General features: G+C 37.1%; 1 protein-coding gene across 5 annotated transcripts in view; it reads right to left on the bottom strand.

Moving 5' to 3' along the window:
- RGS12 (regulator of G protein signaling 12) overlaps positions 1-19,940 on the bottom strand; it is a 91,633-nt gene that overhangs the window by 70,831 nt on the left and 862 nt on the right. For all 5 annotated transcript variants that reach the window (XM_062638733.1, XM_062638732.1, XM_062638731.1 and 2 more), the window contains exon 2: positions 12,578-14,524. In XM_062638733.1, coding sequence (XP_062494717.1) covers positions 12,578-14,434 — 1,857 coding nt within the window. In that variant the 5' untranslated portion in view covers positions 14,435-14,524. The remainder of the gene's footprint in view (positions 1-12,577; positions 14,525-19,940) is intronic.

The raw sequence follows: 19,940 nt of genomic DNA, 5'->3' as shown, positions 1-19,940 counted from the left end.
TGGGCTGTGGGATTTTTAAACACAGATTGCCTGTAAACCTTAGAACTACTTACTATCATATCAAGATTCTATTCTGGAAAAAACTGTGCTGCTGAATCTATAAAATAAAACTCTAAAAATATCTAGATATTCAAGAAAATCTATGTCCTTTCCCAGAACCGTATTAGAAACTAAAGTCCATCTGACATTTCACTAAGTCTCTTTAAGAATCCAGAAACAAACAGAAAAGCACAGAAACTTGTGAAAACAAGTTGATTAGTGAAAAGCACACGCTACAGCAATACATCCTTTGAATTTTGCAATACAAAACTGCTTACAACCCTGCTACTACTATTATGGTGAAAGTACAAAAGAGCGTATCTAAAAGCCTTTATCCTGTTATGACTTGGCAGATGGAGAGGAAAAACAACAAAGGATTAAAGGAATTAACACACTGATGATCTAAAAAACAACATTCCTCTTTCTATTCTTGTAACAAAGTAAAAATTATGAACTAGCTTGGACTGAAATACCAGTTAGACATATAAATCATAAGAGAAAAGCAGGACAATGAATGGGTCTGCATGATTTTAACATATGTCTAGATCACCCTTTTTCCTCTAGGCTAACAGGAGATGGCAAGTGCAAATACATTTCCCTAAATTAACCATCAATCACTTACCAAACTGTAGTCTTTCCCTTCAAATGCATATTTTTAATTTTTTTTTTTAACTTTTAACCTGCTTATTTGGCCTTGTAGATGAGCTACTTCCTAATCTACTTGACAAGTAAAGCATTGAAAACAAAAGTCCCCACAGGGGGACGGACATAGCAGCAGTTTGTGAATGTGTCCAAATGAGAACAGTTTATGTCTGGTAACAGGAAAGGTTTACAAGAAAAGTACAAATGAGAGAGTGGAAAACGTTGTACTTCATGTACTAGCAAGACGGAGTGAAGAAGCATATGGGCTTATGATAGACTGCAAACAGTGGGAGAGAAAGTACAAAAATATTACAATACAAGGTGACTTGCATAAATCTAGTTATTTAAAGACAGAAAGAAAAAGGATGAGCTCGTAAAAGTTAATTCTGATAAACAGGTTAGGTTGAAGTTCCAGATAGTATTCTTTTGAGCAGTTGTGCAAGCTCTTTGCATGTACCTCTGACCACCCTTGCAGCTCCCAAATTGCAGCAGGCTCCCCTCTCACCTCCACTAACAATAAACTGTAGTTTACAAGATGAAATAATCCTCTTTGTAAAACAGATCCACAGACAGTCATGCCAACACAACTGATGATGCTCCCTGCCAATCCAGCCTGAGCATGACAGGAACTCTTTAAATTGGTACTACCAAGGAATCATAGAATGGTAGAATAGTTAGGCTTGGAAAGAACCTTAAGATCACCTACTTACACACACACACACACACACACACACACACACACACACCCCCTCCATGGGCAGGGACACCTCACACTAGACCATGTCACCCAATGCTCTGTCCAACCTGGCCTTGAACTCGAAGGGATGGAGCAGTTACCACTTCTTTGGGCAACCCGTTCCACTGCCTCACCACCCTCACAGCAAAGAACTTCTTCCTTGTATCTAACCTGATCTTCCCCTGTTGATGTTTTGATGTTTGAACCCATTACCCTTGTCCTACTACTACAGTCCCTCTCTGGCACCCAAAGAAATGCAATGTGAAACTATGATAGTCAACACGATACTCTAACCTGAGCATGAGTGCACAGAAGCAAGCTGATGAAACCTTATCAATTATTCAGAAGCCAAAGAAACCAAACACCTTTAGAAAGCATCTTCAACTACCTTAAAGAAATTCCCAGCTATAGACATAAGCTCTATCATGCTTTTTCTTATTCTAGCAAATGCACTTATCAAGTATTTCAGCTTTTTTAACAAATTGTCATACTTAACAACTTAAAATTTCCATTTTGCGCTACATAGTCTTTGGGTCTTTCTACAGTTAAACGTATAATGTCCTCTCATTCAAATACCTGGATGTAACTAATAAAACAATTATATTCCTCTCCTCTGTTTTAAAGCTACAGGAGCAGGATGGAGGTAGCAAGGAAAGGATACTCGCAGCTCTGAGATTACAAGAGGCTAAGGAAGTGAGAGATTTTTGCTAGGTGCTCAAGCATCCCTGACAATGACAAAACGCAGGAAGCTGGCAGAAAGAACCAAGAAAGGGGGAAAAAAGGAGAAAAACTGTGAGGCTTAGGCCAGCTTTATAACATCTAACAAATTTAATCTCTTCATGGAAAACACATTACAGTTTGTGACCTTGAGAGGAAACTAAAGGGACTGAATCTTATGGGATTTTGGCTGCTGTTTGGAAAAACAGGAAGAGGGAAAGATAAAATACACAAGGAGGGGGGACTAATCTAAAGAGTTAGAAAAACATTAACAAGCCCGATCACCTGCTTTTACAAAAGGATGCTTTCAAATGCTTTCACAACTGTTTCACAATGAAATCTAAGCTGACAAGATTCACAGGCATGAGTGAAATAATTGTTTTAAATGTTTGTGGAAAAAAAGAAATAAAAAAGTGATTGAATGACATGAACAAACTTATAAGAGCTCTAAAACAAATTAAAGAAACCCTAGTGACTGATATCTAGTAATTTGGATAGAAATTGTTTTCTCCTGTGTGGGTAGAACAAGTCTATTATTCTGTGCCCTGAGCATTTAAGAGAATACAAAAGCACCAAGCACATGTCAGAATGGTCTCATAGGACCACTTGCCAGCTGGATTAGAAAAACTGACTAGAACAACAGTTTGGGGAGTCTTATACAACCCAGCTAAACCCTGCTTAAAAGTGAAACAACCATCACTACTCAGACAGCAACTGGCCATCCTGCTCCAGAGAGTCAAATCCCCAGGTAAGCATCGCCCTATACTAAAAGGTCGAAGAAATTAGATTCTTTTAACAAAAAAAACTGTTTGTGAGTGTCTGTACAAAAAGTGTCAATTTAAGCACTGATTTCTGATTAATTGCCTCTAAAAGCATGTAACAAAAGGAGGGTGCTTTTATTAACAGATTTTATTGGGGAAAAAAGGAAGGAACAGCATCATTTAAAAGGCTTCAATTTAAGGAGCTCAACTAATACAGAATTTTCTACTTTCTATGTGTCACAGAGCTTAATCATACTAACCATAAAATTATCAAATAATAATTTGTCCTACTCCTATTTCATCTTTAGGGACTGTAGTGATAGGACAAGGGTAATGGGTTTAAACTAAGACTGGAGAAGTTCAGATTAGGCTAAGAAGTTCAGATAAGGAAGAAGCTCTTTACTGTGAGGGTGGTGAGGCACTGGAACAGGTTGCCCAAAGAAGTGGTAAATGCACTATCCCTGGCAGTGTTCAAGACCAGGCTGGACAGAGCCTTGGGCAACATGATTTAGCGTGAGGTGTCCCTGCCCATGGCAGGGGGGTTGGAACTGGATGATCTTAAGGTCCTTTCCAACCCTAACTATTCTATTATCCTATGATTCTATTTCCAGCTATTAAAGCTTTTAAAAACTCTCACTGTTTTTAGGTTTAGACTCTATGACTTTGTATGGTAAAGCGCATAACAGTTCAGAACCCAGACAAACAGATCACATAATTTGAAACTTCTGCGGCTATTCAAAACATGCCAAATTTACTCTCGGATGATAAACAGCAGAAGGGTCAGTCTGGAGCAGCAGTTCATCTTTACCAAAAAATGCAGGTCTAGGACTTCAGAAAGAAAAGTTCCTAATTTAGACCCTTCTGAAAAGGGATGGGGAACAGGGATGCCACAGTAATGCCAATATAGTCAGAGCACAAGATCTAAAAAGCACTGAAAGTCTTGAAGCAAAGTAGTTGATACAAACATTATTCGGTCATCAATATTGGTCCCAAATCCTGCTCTGGACCATTTGGCTTAGTCTTCCTCTGCTGTTCACTACCATCTGTAAGTGCCCGTTCTTCCATTTACCAGTGCAGTCAGCTGACTGCCCCACTATAGTAGTGAGAGCAGGCAAGACTGCAGGCCAGACCTCCCTTTGCTCCTCATCCCATCAGCCAGCATCAAATGCTCCTCCACCCAAGAACTGACAGTGCAGAATTGTACGACTTGTAAAGTGAGGGTCTAAGGGCCTGAGAATGGCATGGATTGAATTGCAGGGTATTCTGGGTTAGGGCCTCTCATACCCTGAAAGTGATTAAAAAAAAATACATGAGGGAAATAGGAAAAGAGCTTGCTGTGGTCATCCCCTGGACCACAACAGGAACAGAAGCACTAAGTCCTGGGGTACAGGTAGGCATGCTGCTAGGCAGAGCTCCGTATGCTATGGATCAAAACAAGAACGAAGTAACACTCTCCAGCTGTCATGCACTGCTGCCATCACCATGGATCGGCATCGCCTCACAAAGCTGGATTACATGGGTGAGGGTTAATTAAAAAAGCTCTAACATCATGCAAATTTTACTGACAGCTTTTCCACAGGCTTTAATTACACTGCAATTCCTAAAATCAGAGAATGGTTTGGGCTGGAAGGGACCTTAAAGCTCATCCAGTTCCAAGCCCCTGCCACAGGCAGGGACACCTTCCACTAGAGCAGGTTGCTCCAACCCCTTGTGTCCAACCTGGCCTTGAACACTGCCAGGGATGGGGCAGCCACAGCTTCTCCAAGCACCCTGTGATAGCACCTCAGCACCTTCATAGTGAAGATTTTTTTCCTAAAATGTAATCTAAATCTCCCCTTTTTCAGTTTAAGGCCATCCCCCCCCCCCTTGTTCTGTGGCTTCATGCCCTTGTAAAAGTCCCTGTCCAGATTTCTTGTAGGCCCGTTTAGGTACTGGGAGGCCGCTCTAATGTCTCCCTGGAGCCTTCTCTTCTCCAGGTTGAACAACTTAATGATTGTTTAATCATTATATATCTTTATAATGGGTTTGGTTGGGTTGGGGTTTGGGTTTTTTTTTGGCACCATTATGACAAGGGATTCAAATAGCATTCACTATTATTGGTCAATAGATTTGATCACTTTTAAGAATACCTCTTTATTAACCAGATGATAATGACACATTTGACTGTGTTATAACCATTACAGAGGGATTTTGGCCCATAATATCATCAAGAATGGTGTACAATGTAAGATCTTTACGTACTCCAGGAAGACATAGAAAAGAGGCTGTCCTGCCACATTAGACATCCAAGTAACTTAAATTTCTTGCTTTTCTTGCGTAGTAAGGATAGCAGGCACAAAATACTGACCACCTGCACTTCAGCACTATCCTAATCCTTTTTCAAACAAGAAAACACATGTTAATGGTATTAATGCAGATGGAATAGTAAGATTGTTTTCTCAGTATAACTAGATAACAGTATCTTTTATAAGCTGGAAGCCTATTAGTTTGAAATTGCAGAGGAACAGAAAGACCTGAGTACACTAGGGAAAAACGTGAAGAAAATAACAAGTACAAGCATTACAATTGGTTCCAAATCATCCTGAACATTAGGTTGGCATTAGCTGGGAACATTAAGTCAGTATGGGCTAGTAATCAGTAACAAACAAAAAGGCGAATGAATAATCAACATAAAAGCAAAAGTAATCAAGAAATAAGCTTCATGAATACATTGCCTGCTTACACATTTTAAAAACTGCTTATAGTTCTGGTCAAATCTCCTCCAAAGTAATATAGTACAACTGAGGAATACTACAGTCATGAAAAAGCTTTTGTATGGCAGAAGACTAAGTTGACTTCTGCTTGGAAAGTAAGTGATTGGTGTTTGAGACTTAAAACAAAATGACTAAGAAAATAAAGTGAGTTAGATTGTTTGGTATTTCTCATAACAAACATTAGCAAGTATGAAATGAAACTATATACAAATTACAATTATGCACCATTTTCTTTCTATACTATTAAACTGCAAAATATATAATTCAAGTGATACCAAGAATGCCAAAAGTACAACTGAGTTTAAGAAAAAACAAATTCAAGAACAAAGGTTCACAAAAGTTATTATGCACAATGATGTGGATGGTGTCTTTACCAGAGGAAAGTCTATAAATCACATGCTGCTGAAAATTAGAATATATTTTTCACACCTTTTCTGTGATTTTTCTAAGCAGCTATTCCTGGACAATGTCTAAAATAGGATATTGACCTCAATATTGGATATCTCATCTGATATATGTGGATGTTTTTACTGATTGATTACAAAATAAGTATTAACCACCAGTGGTATGTGCTATGAAAAAAACATAAGGGGAGGCAGGCTGCAAACACACTGTTTTTTCGAAGGTACAGCTGCTAGGGGTGTGTGGAAAGTATAACACTACAAGTTTGCCAAAAAGAGCTGAAATTTGGTTTGCTGATGCAGAATATCATTCTCTGGTACCATCTTTGCATACTTACTGATGTCTTAATGGCCATATTTTAATAGGAATACTTTTCAAGTCTTTGTCTCAAGGCTTCATTTTTTCATGTTTCTGTTTAGACACTTCAGATGAGTTTTAGCAATTCCATATTTATTTTTGTTAATGAAAGACCTTTATTCCATATTGATCTATTTCTTCTCTGGTGAAGAGCTGGTACTTACAGCTCCTTTGCTTTCCTAAATCTTCTCAACTGCAAGGAACTGAGGTCTATCTATGTACAACTGAACATTCAGACAATAATTTTATAATCTCTTATCTCAAAGCTTCTACATTCAAAACTTAAAGCCATTTTTCATTATTTCAACTCATTCTGTGCTAATTACGTTTCTCCACACTATTTTCTTCATTGATTCTCTTTGTTTTTCAAGACATTTTTCTCCTGTGACTCTGCAATTCAGAACTAGCTCAGAAATACTTAAGATGCCTTCATCTCCCCTTAATTGTCATGATGTTAATTGGAGTCCAAGCCTATGCTTGATTTAGAAAACATTTAAAGTCAGGTGTAATGAAAAAATCTAGCTCTCTAGGATGTAAATTTGAATTGAGAAAGTTCCACAAAATCAGTACTGCCCTACAGACATTTACTGTCCAGATGTTATCCAATTTCTTTTTCACAGAAAAGTACCCAGCATTATTTTCTTTTTTACAGACATAATTAAAAATCCTAGAACTGATTTTTTAAATCATTATTTTAGAAGATTACAATACATATGAAAAGGCTGTATGAAATTACTAAACTTTTAACTGCTTTTCATTTCCTTCCAGCAAAATCTATTAGAGCACCTATTTCATATAAATGCATCCTTGCATATTAATTCACATTAGCACATTCCCAGATCTAGCTTGGTGTCTGGCATTTCACTTCAGTTCTCTTTAAGGTAGATATGTACATCTCAAATCAGACCAAAGCCTATAATTCCAAATGTTAGCATTAAATTGTACTGTGTAAGAATAGCAATCCAGCTGCCATTAATTCTGCTTTATAAACAGCTGGGGTGGAACAATTTAAGCTAGTGAGCAAACAGAATTGTAGAGAAAAGGGAAAAAAACATGTAATTATACAACAAAAAACAAATATGGGAACGACACAGCTTTGCCAACATTGTCTTTGCATCTAAAATATCTGCCTTCAGTTGGTTCACCATCCAGTTACCAACATTAAAAACTGAAACTCTTGGATTTGAAGCAAATTACAAATTTTCACTAAAACATCAATTCCATTTTTAACTTGAACAGTGTATCTTTTTCAGTAATACTTGCTTTGGAAACAAAGAGAACTCTGAAGTAGTTAAACTAATCTAAAGAGAGTAATAATCATCGCAACCCAGAAAACATAATAGCAATGAGAGATGTAGTAGTGAACCCCACAGTATTGCTTACCTGGCTCCTCTCTTCTACCATTTTTACAATACTTTCTGTACCTTAAGTCATGAAGATTACAAAGCATTAGCTTTTGGTTTAAAAAAAAAAAAACAACAAAACAAACACAAAAAAGTATTTGCAATACCATTCCCCAGGGAGTCTCAGACAATAAGATTATCTAGATTTTTATTCCTCTAAGATCTGCAGAAAAATCTACAAATTCAGTCTTCAAGACCACAAACAATAAAGCCATCAAGATAGAAGTCCTACAACAAATATGAAGCAGAAAAGAGTTTCTAAAAAATCTATACCTAAAATTTTAAACAGCTTCTTAATTACTTTCTAATGGATTTATTATTTTGGAATAAACCTAGTACCCAAATACTGTGTATTAAGATCAGGTTGTAAAACCTCCTGTGATCTTAAATGTTACACTTACCTCCACAATATTAAAACAGACTTTCTTTCAAAAAGAAAAAAAAGAATGGTCAGAAGTCAATGCCTACAATTCTGTCTTCATGAAGAGGAAACTCAAAGACTAAACTGCCTGTTCCAAAGCTTTTTAGTGGAAAAAGGAGTATTTTCACAGTAAAACTTAATTTAAAACAGTAACGGGTAGACACATTTTTGGCCAGGCACTAGCCCAGAAACAGAGCGAGGGCTGAACAAAATCAAATGTATTATATTAATTTAGTCTAGAGGGAAAGGAATGCTTCCCTGTTCAGCAATTTCTCAAGTCCCTTGCCAATCCTAACATCCCCCGATGTTTTCATATTGCTTATGATGCTTTTCATTTGCGTAACCCAAAATCACACAAAAGGGTGAGTAGGTAAGTGTCTGGAACTTAGTGAAATGCTGAAGAGGTGGAAGTAACAGTGCAACAGCAAAGTTAATACGGTACAAAAGGAATAACAAACAAAAAAGCAGGAATTATTCCATTCCCACCGAAACCATAACCAGACTCTTCACCTGCTAGTCCTTATGAGACCACACACCCCTTCCTACCCAGTATCAGTCTTACAGCAATTTACCTTCCTGAGTCATTCTGAGACTGGAAGCCATCTTACCTCCCACTATTTGTTTTAGTCTAAGGACTATAGAAGTCAAGGAGATCCCCCAGACAGTCTCATGAGATGCTTCAGTGGAAAACTGTTTACATGAAGCTTTTAAGAAATACAGGAACTGTGAAGTTCAGCACAGCAAATCATTTTAGAGGTGCAGAGAGACAGAGATACCTCCCAGTGAATCTCAGTCAGAAGAGAGGTAATAGAACAAAAATTTCCCTGATGTAGTTCTCCTCTTCCCAAATTCATCAACAATGTTAAAAGCAAAGACTAGATAAATAAAAAACTAAATAAACCACAGCAATTGTGAAAGTATGAGCTCAGTAATTTAGGGATAAATGTCTTACACTTTAAAGTAAAACAAAACTCCTCATGCTATCCAGTAACATTTAATCAAATTAAGTGTTTTTAAATTTTTTCAGCTATTCACACACTGAAGTTTAAAATGCAGTGGTGTCAAGAACATTAATATTTTTAAAATGCTTTTTGCTAATCATTACAAAATTAACCACAATTTTAATTTGTGAAATGAACAAATCATCATTGAAGAAACTCCAACACTAAAGGGAAGACACAGCTCAGTAAACACGTTTAGTTCCTTGTAACCCAAAGTCTGGAACACCGTATCTATTCCTACCCACAAGAAACACTTCCAAAGTCCAGTTCTGAAAGTGCCATTTTAAATAGCTATATTCCCTCATGCTTTCTCACATCTGCTCTTGCACTGTGTACAATTCACAAATGTCTTATCAGTGCAGCTATAAAATCAGGAGTTTATGTCCCTCTTACTCCCCACTAGCACTGTACAGTACAGCATATTTTCCTGAATTACATGCTGTGATCATCACTGTTTAGCTGCACAGCAGTTCTGCTACATCAGAGCTGCATCCAGGAACTCATGCTCTTACCCCAGGGTGTAATGAAAGCTCCAAGGAAGACAATATGCAATATGGATGTGCACAAAAAAACTGTAGCTTCGGTAACCTTTCCTCCCTCTAGTGACTTCTCCATATTCCCACTTGTAGGATATATTACCCTTCAGTATTAATGTAAAAGACAAAAAAAAAAAAAACCCACCTTAATTAAAAAGCAATTTGAGGACTGCTCTGCCAAACAAAGCATTAGATTCAGCCACTACATTGTAAAAATAAGAATGTAATCTCATGTGACCACTTTATATACTTTATTCTATAACTGGAATGTGTCTGAGCATGCTGTGTAAAATCAGTCCTTACCACTTAAAAAGGTCACAGGACGCTGAGGTTGTATAGTTTATAGAACGCAGCATCTAATCGATCTGAATAATGTTTTGCAATAGACAATCTTACCTCTTCATGCAAAGCAAAGAGAGTCTGGATTTCTGAACATCATTCTCTAACGGATGCAAATTAGTGCTCTAATATGGGAAAGCATAGATTTTTCCCTATTTCTGTAGTACCTAAAGAAGTACAGAGGTACGATCATCAATAATGACATCCCCTGACTGTTTTCATTAAAGATTTAAGATGAGAACATAGCACTGCTTCATCTGTGTGAATTACTCTGAATAATGCTAAGTGCTTGCAACTCATGCTTGCAAACTGTTTTAAGACTTTCATGAGCTTTTCTTATCAGTTTCAACAGACTTCAATAATAATGAAAAACAAAATTAAAATATAAAAGAGGTTCTAGAGCCTTAATGAGGAGAAGAAATGCTAAAGCCATGCAGGAAAGTTTTAAATGTGTCTTACAAACAAATTTGTTATTAATTAAAGAACATAATGCCTATTTTATTAGTAAGTAGACTTAAAAGGAAAGATTAACTGAGACATTGAGCGTTGGAACATATATTCTGGCATAGACTGATCTGACTGATACAGTAGGTAAAATATTACTACTGTTTACCCAGATATAGGACATCTTTAAGTGTAAAATTTTCTATGAGATTTTCATTACTATATTCTTAAATTCCATGAAATAAAGGTCTCAAACATTTCTGAAACTGTTTTTATAATTTTAAATCTCGGGGCGGGGGGGGGGGAGTCGGGGTGTGGAGAAAACAATCCATATTACTATCTTGGACAACACTACAGACACAAATTTGTTGCAGAGTCTGAAGGAATTTCAACAGCACTCCATGCAGTTGGTCCAGTTCCCAAAGAGCATCTGGGACCAACATCCATCTGCACCAGGTGGCCTTTTCCTTGGTCCATAAGCAAAGAGATCATAAAGCATGTAGTCGTCAGGGTAGTGGACAGAATTGATTAAGTGTTTTGCATGGGCAATACTTATGAATTTAGAGTTTCTGCTTGGATAACTTCTATTTGTTTTTTGAAAAGTGTTAACTTGTATTTAAGATCACTTGAAGTATAATACATTATTGTGGGTCTGGAAAGCATTGCTGCCTGTAGCAGTCATTTCACCTTAAAATACACCAGTGTATTTCAGCACAAAAAGTATATAAAAGAATGTATGTGAGAACTGTTGGCTTCACAGTGCAAGAAAAGCAATAAAAAATAATTTCTCCTTCCACATCAAAACCAAAATGTTCTAAAGTTCTTCATTCTAATACCCAAAAAGTCAGTGCCTGAGTGTTACACCAACGCAAGGATTTTATTATAGTATAAAACACCTAAATAATCTCTACTGTCATCCACCTGAGCAGTAGTTGGATATTTATAATCGGGTGAAAAAACAACATTTCAAAGCCAGATTTGGATATCATGATGGACACTTAAATCAATCTTATAAGCAATACTTCTGCATGGAAGGACAACGCTTCTTAAAGACTAATGTGGAATATAAGGTTCTGTCCCTCCCTGGAGTCAGCAGGTTTCAGATACAACACTGCTACTATCTCTTTTAGTACAGGATCAATGACTTCCACCTCACTAGAATCCCAGTCGTCAACAGCAGACTCCCATGAGATTAGTTCCCTCAGCAGCAAAATATGTATGTGACAAAGGGAACAGTATGCCATTATCTCAGATACTCCTCCCATACTTTTTTTTCATATATCTTCTCTATTTGGTTTATAGAAGCCTAATAGTAGACAAAACAAGTAGATGAAACAGTAATTTGGAATAAAACTTTAATTATATCTTACTGGCAGAATGTTAGCTTTGCAACCTTATACTGAACATTATAATCACCATGAACAACTATCCTTTTAAACAGATAGTAGTGTTAAATAGAGGTTTAACACTACTTGTATTGAGATATTTGCTGGAGTGAATTTTTATTATAAAATTGTCTTATTTGGTTAAAGTTAAAAGTTTATAACACAGGTTTTTGAATAATGATTAGAGTACATCTCTATAAAATTAGGTATCACTAAAATAATAACATTTGCAAGCCAGCCTTCAATAAAAAAGGAACCAGGCTGTAGATCCAGACTGTTCCCATTCTTTTGCTGCTGGAGGTCAGAAGGAACTGAAGTTACTAGAATGTCATGTCTCCTTTTATTGCAATGCCACTGCAACATTTGGAAACAATGAAGAGACAAGAAGAAATGTGAGAAAGCTCTAACAGACAACACTTCCAGCAGAAGTACAATTCCAGAGCTGCACTCAATTAAACAGGAATATACAAAGCCTCTGCAAAGGAGAGAGAACCATATTACTTTCTAAATCTGAAACTTTGTAAATGACATAATACATGCTTTAATTTTAGTATGCAAATATCATGGTGTAAAAATATCATAGGCTGATGGGTTTGGGGTTTGTTTGGTTTTCAGAACAAGTATTAGCATATCCTTCTTACCTTTTTATCTTCTTTAGACTTCCGAATGCTGTGTGGAGGGCCAAATTTGTTCTGTATACAAAACATCTTCTTAGACCATTCATTTTTATGTGATTTTAACTGTGGCTGACCAAAGTTGCCATCGACTCTGTACCTGTCAGCTGGAATCTTACTCATTGGCGGAGGAAGAGTTCCACAGTTAACACTCGACCAGCCATCCGTAGAATCAGTGTATGACTCCTGGTCACTCACATTCCCATGCTGCCATTCCTGTAAAACATGCACAGGCAACCACCTTTGATTGCCCATGCCAGCGGTGTTTTTCTTTGATGGGGGTACTGAATTCCGGGAGGAAACCAGTGGAACTTCAATACGAGCAGAAGGACTTAAATGTTTGCTTACATTTTGGGACTTATCATTCTGAATTACTTCTAAAGGAATGTTTCCTTCTTGTTCATGACAGAAGCCATTCCAGTGGGAAGCAGGCTGATTTGGGCCCCTTCCCACTGGATTTTCCCATATGCTGTTAGGAATGTGCTTACTCGGATTGCTTCCTAAATCAACTACCAGAACTCTGTTATTCTTCTCTTCTTGGTTAAAATTTCCAATTCCACTATCACTGTTGCTGCTTGTGCTATTATTCTGGTGAGCATCTTGATCACCATCAAGAAAAGCCCTTGCACGCATTCCCTCAATCAATTCTCCCATATCCCTGTACAGGACAGAAATAAACTGAAGAACAGGTAGAGATGATGTTGGAAACTCCAGACACCCATTTGTGTCTGGATCTGCTGTACATTCCAGTCCAAAGCGTCTTGCTATGCCCTGGTGAATTTTATGATGAAATAATTCAGGATCCACCATAAAAACATGACAAGATGTCCTCAGAACCCCTTCATCCTCCTGAGCCAAGCTTGCATCGTCATTTGTCTGCATTGTAACTAGTCCAAAGAACCTTCTATCATCCGGGCAAACAGCACTGAATGCCAGTTTCTCTGCAGGGTATTCTGCCAGTATACCTGATTTGTCACTGCAGAGCTGAATACAGTCATGCATTATCTTCATCATCACCAGTGAATGGATTTTTTGTTCTGCCCGCAGACGTCTCATGCATCCACGAATAGCCTGCAAACTCTCATTTTCCAAATTCAAGGTTGTCGAAGGAAGCTCAATTGAGCCCAGGTAACCTACAATCATGGCAACATTTAAAATGCTTGCATCTAATCCAAATTCTTCTGCGCTCTCCAGCCCAATTCTAAAAACTGAATCATCATTCAGGGGTTTGAATATTTCTTCCTTTGACAGTAGGTTTGGATTGCTTACACTTTCATTGCCAGTATCAAATCTGATAGCAGCAGAAGCCGAAAACGATCTTTGTTTTGGTCCGGACTTATCTGAGTTACCAGCACAAAGAGTAGGATTCTCAAAGATCATGTTGAAAATGCCACCAGACTGCATTTCTTCAACAACTTTCTCTGCTCTGTTTATACCCAGAGCTTTAGAGTCAGGTTTGGGTTTCAGCCACCCCTTGCCATCATAGAAACCAACTTCTTCATCACTTGAACATGAATCTATGTGACTAATCCCTTCAGCAATAACCATGTGTAGGACTCCAGAACATTTTCCTATAAGTTTCACTACATCTTCATGAGAGGCTTTTTTCACATTGATTTCATTAACTGCAAATATCTGATCTCCTGCTTTAAGTCCAACATAATCTGCAGGGCTTCCTTTCATAACACAACTAAGAATACAAGGAGCTTGTCCAGAAAGGGTAAACCCATAACCTGCTCTTCCTCTAGCAACTTCCACACTTCTTATCCGAGGAGGAGCATGCATGTTGAGTCGACGTTTGACTGTTTCCCCTGGTCTAAACATTTTGGTTGGTTTTCCAAACAAAGGAAAACTTTTAATTAGCCCATTTTTTGGTCATGTTGCAAGAGTATCACTCCTTCATCTGATGGAGCTCTAAAGAAAAAAAAAAAGAGAGAAAAAAAAAAGATATTTTAATTCTGACTCATATTTCAGGTTTTTTAGTACCCAGTTTCCCTTTACTGTTCAGAAATATTGCTAGTCAACTATACCAAAACCTATCGCTAGAGAATTAACATAATACTCAAAGCAACTTGAAAAGAATAGGTACCACAGTCATAAATTTATTGATAAAAAAGCAATAGGAAATGCAAACAAAATGTCTGTCCAAAATGACAAAGTAGGTGAATGGCAAAGCATCAAAACCAGAACCAAAGTCTTCTGATGGACAGCCAGTGTTTTTATACTACAGCATGTTTCACCTTACCCAACTCCACCACATTACATTCTAGTCATTTAACTTCTGGCTTAAAGCACCACTGAAATACCACGACATTTCACAGCACAGCTCATCTATCCTTTCCCAGCAACATACAAATTAGGGCTCAAGTGTATCTACTCAGCTGTAGCCTACCCCCTTTTATACTCAATGTATAGAAACAGTTACCAAATGTAAACATGTAAAACAGGTTAGAGAAATTACCCCTAGTTGCCTGCATTTCTCCATTGACCAACTACAAAAGCAACTTAAAACAAGTATCTCAAACTTCAACTCTGGCATATATGTTTCAGTTACATATGCAACAACAAATGGGCATTCAGTCATGTATTTGACCAAAAGGATCCAAAATCATATTTACTCTTAAACCAAGAAATTAACCTACTCAAAAATAATTTATCAGAAGGCAAACACTGTAGAAAATACATTCAAGTCATTCCAACATCCATGTGTTTTAGTTTAGCTTAAAATTTAAAAAAGAGGAAAAAAGGGGGAGCTCCACATGCTGCAAGTATTAATCTAGTAATGAATTTACAATTAAGATAAAGCAGCTTTATATGAACAGCAAGAAATATTAGATTTCATTACATTTTAGTGTTGATTCTGAATCTGGATGTCTTGTTCTAATTATACCCAGGTAAATTCCATTGTTTTAGAGAGGTTTGCTCCACTAAGCAAGTTAAAATGCGTAAAAAAGTTTCAACACAAAGAAGAGAAACAATAACTTGTTCAACTTTTGAAACTATTCCCTTGTGGCATGATACGACCTCTTACTTCCACAGGTCTGGAGGAAGACTGACTAAACAACTGGAGGACTACAGCTACATAAAACCGCAATAAACTCAGCCTGAGCAAGTGAGAACTAATCTGAAAGTAATTACAGCTTTGAGCTGGTCCCCTGGCTTACTTGTAACTCTGCCACACTGTAACATATTTAAAGTGTACAAGGTACTTGAAAGCAAGTATCTGGTGTATGTGGGCGAAGAACAGGCAGCATTTTAGATAGATACCCATACAAATGTACACACACAGGAAGACGCACATTGTTTATTGTATCTAAAGCGTTAAATTAGTAGCGTCCAACCCAGCACTTGCATGAAAGAAAAATGACCAAGCAATCTTTCTGACATTGGTCTCAGCTACAGAAATAACAAAGTACCCCACACTCAAAATGTGCTGCAATTCACAGCACTCTACTGTCACAGTATTTCTGCCTGGAACACAACGAACTGAAGTTCCACACTACAAAAAAACATCTAAAATACAGTTTGTCTTGACTACTTTATTACATATGAGCTGTTTGATTACCAAATATCTTGGATACTCTAATATCTTGAATATTCTGCTAAACACTCAACTACAGGATATAATTCCCTTAGGATCCTTCCAAATCCTAAACAGGACAGTCTTCAACATACTGGAAGACATTTACTTGGCTTTACTTTTGGCTTTTAATTTGTATTTTTTATGAACAAAGGGACATCAGGTTTTTATATCTCCATGGTGCAGCTGTGACTGTTCAGTGTAGTACGGTTTTTGCAAATTGTTTTAATATAGCAATTATCTAGCTTCAATAACAGTTCCCCTATAATTTGAGGAAAGAAACTTAGTTTTCAGAAGTAATGAAACTTCACACTTAACCTTTGAATGGAAATCATAACATAAAAAATGCTTTGCAAACATTTAACCAAACTCACATGTTGCCGTATAAGACCCCTGCCAACTCACATCCGATCTCATGCCTTAAACACAGATTGACCTTTTCCTGATGAGGCTAAACTTGTGAACCAAGAGATCACTGTGCATTCAGCTATCTCAAATTAGGTCTGGTACTTTCTGAGAACAATCTTTTCAAACATTTCAAGATACAGTTCTCCAGCCAAAAAAAACCAACACAACAAATGCCCAACAATAAATAAAAGTCTATGAGCATGAATATATACATGGTTTAGCTTGCTTCACAGTGAATATTTCTATTCTTGATTGTCAGGAGAATGTGTCCCACAGGTATCCTCCAAAACTGTGCTGCTAACTTGGTCAACATAAAGCACTGCAGTATGTGGCACCAGAAAGTGTGGTCCCAGCTTGCAAGAGGAAAGGAAGCAATTAGGAATATTAAATTATAAATAATCTGATTTTTAAAAAATATAATAAAAAGCAGTCATTAAAAAAATAACATTAACTATTCTAATTTTGAAGTGGTTCATAAGAAGAACAGATTTTTCCAGCTACATTTCTAATCTATAACAAAAATACCCTAAATGTAACTATAAAAAACACAATGAAAATGTAGTTAGACTGCTCTAGGGAAGAAGCAAACCCCAGAGCTGTCTTAACTCATGATTCCACATTTGCTACTTCAACTCTATTCACAAGTCAATTTATTTACTTGCCTTCCTAACCTACACCCCTTACACATCAAGCATTATTCCACATGATAACCACTGATAAGGGAATTTCATATCAAAACCTGACCATTATGAAACCAAACCAGCAGCTGCTAACACATTACCTTTCTCAAATGTGAGTTCCAGAGACGTGAAGACTTCCAGATATATTAATGTATTTGTGTGATTTTGTGAGTGCTAAGTTAGGAAGTAATTCAACATTAGAAGTTTTTTTGCTATTAAAGTGTATTTACACTAAAAATAAAGGAAGAAAAAATTGTGGTTTATCACTGGAAAAGTGATTTCCTCCCTCACTGAATATTCTTGTGCAATTTTTGTGCCAACTACATTCATGACAAATAACAGCCCACTGAAATTATCTAGGAAACTTTAAGACACAGGACAAATGCAGCTCCTCTGCAAGAACCCTCAGCATTCAAATACACTTTACTCAACAGCAGTATGTCAGGCAAATGGAAAAATCATGAAAATAACATTTCTCATGATCAGAGAGGTTCCAACAGAGATTAGTTGAGTGAAAACTGTTAAAAAGAACATCATATTGTCTAATTGCCTTCATTGCTTTGCAGATTTGAAACCTGGAGCTAAAGAGATATGGCACAAAAATGGCACAAACCTCCTGTTTCAAAGTAACACACAACTGAATACCCTTTTCCTGCAATAAATTACAAAATGTGTAGTGCATCCAGTGAAACAAAGGCATCATTTAGTTGCACTGTTGCAGGTGTCTGCATGTTTACTAATCCATGGAATTGTTAGTGAACTATATAACCTGTAGTAACTGTCACAAGTAACCAAAGAGAAAATTGAGCTGTTTTCAGTTCAAAATACTGACTCTTACTCAGCCTACCAATAATACACTGTTGTAATTACTCTTAATAATTATAGCACTGAATTTTACTAATTTGATAGCATAACTATATTCAGTCACACCCAGTAGGTCAGAGAAAAGGTTACACCACAATACTACACATGGCCAAGCTTACTTTGACCTTCTGCTATCGCCAAGTATGATAAAGTAAGTCCTAAAGAAAAAAGCCTGTACAATACCAAAACACATTAGTGATTATTAGTCAGGAGGATATGAGCATTTAATAGGAGAAAACAGGCCTATAAAGGCAGAATAATTTGTAACACATAATAACTAAATCTTAAAGAAATAACACAGTTTTGTGACATTCAATATATTACAAACATTGAAAATATGGAAATCCTACTACCATTTGAAGCACAGTGCAAACATAAAAAACTATGATATCAGAAAGTTCATCAAAATTTTAATCAACACAGGTTAGTAATATTACACAGAACAAATACAGTTTAATATTTCAAAATATTTCCCAAGGTATTTCAGACAGAAGCACTAACATCTACAAATTAAGAGTCTAGTATGTGAACATTCTAGTATGTGAAATAACATAATTTGTCCTATACATCAATTTTGTCACAGAACTGCAAAACAAAAAGACTAAAATGAATGCTGGCAGGAAACTGGAGTCTTTCTAACATTTCAATCGTTTTGTATAAAACACCAAAAAATACTGGTTACATCTGAACAGCACTTTATCCCACAAACACTGAATTTCTTTATGTAGTCTTTTTACATACCCATGCTAGCATTCCATGTCATATTCAAACCCTATACTCCATAGAAAATAATACTTATTTGCTTACTTTCAAGGGAGAGAGGTGGTTTGTTTCCTGCTTCTGCTCTTACTAACTCATAGCAACAAAACTAACAGACACAGGAGGAGGCATTCTCCTGTGTTAGACTCTAACCTTAACAGTTACAGAGGGCAGTGAGGGAGCATGCGAAGTTAAAGAGCACGTTAGTGACCACCAGTTCATTTTGTGACAATGAGCTGATACTCAGCACTACAGGATCCATGTCAGTGTGCTTCACTTCGGTTTTCAATAGCGAGACTGTAAGAGGATAAAACGTGCAAAGTGGAAGCACACAGAGAAGACTGTTCCCTCACTCCTCACTTACATCTCAAAGTACCGCAGGAGACTCTTCAGCATGGGTGCCACCCATTAAGGACTGACTTTTGCAAATGATGCCACTACAAAGCTCAATCGAAGCTATAAAATTTGAATTCCACTCACTATTCAAATGTGGTACACGTTTATAGACAAGTTACACGAGAACTGTAACAGCACAACCCATTGAAGACAGCTACCAGTTGTTTGAGAACTTGGGCGGGACAGTATTTTACTAAAAAACCTTATCAGCATTTCCCAATTGGCAAAACATACCATTATGCTTCCTGTATAAGCAGCAACTGCTCTGCCAGAAAACAATTAGGTGTACCTACTGCAATCATTCAAAAGCTACTGACTTTAATTAGTAACAGGAGGCTAAAACGACTCTTCTCACACCGAAGCACTTGTACAAAGTGTAAAGAACAGAGGATATTCGCTGTTTTGTCTGACTAGACTAAGCATCTGAAGACAAAATTTTCTGAAGCTATCCTATAAAGTCGTGTGTTTACAATTCAGATTAAACTTTCTGAGTGTATTTGAAGTGGTGAAAAGGTTTTGGGTAGTTTGGCATGTTTTTCCCCATCTTCTCTTGCAAACACGTTCCAAAACGGCGAAAAGGGGCAGCATTTCAGGCTGAAGCAGCGACACGCGAGGTCTGTTGGGGATAAAAGCTCTCGGGAAC

The sequence above is a fragment of the Pezoporus occidentalis genome, unplaced genomic scaffold, assembly GCF_034315485.1.
Source record: "Pezoporus occidentalis ecotype Australia unplaced genomic scaffold, CSIRO_AGI_Poc_V1 ctg58, whole genome shotgun sequence".
NCBI lineage: Eukaryota > Metazoa > Chordata > Aves > Psittaciformes > Psittacidae > Pezoporus > Pezoporus occidentalis.
The sequence above is the reverse complement of the archived record's forward strand: the minus strand, read 5'-3'. Positions and strand labels throughout refer to the sequence as shown.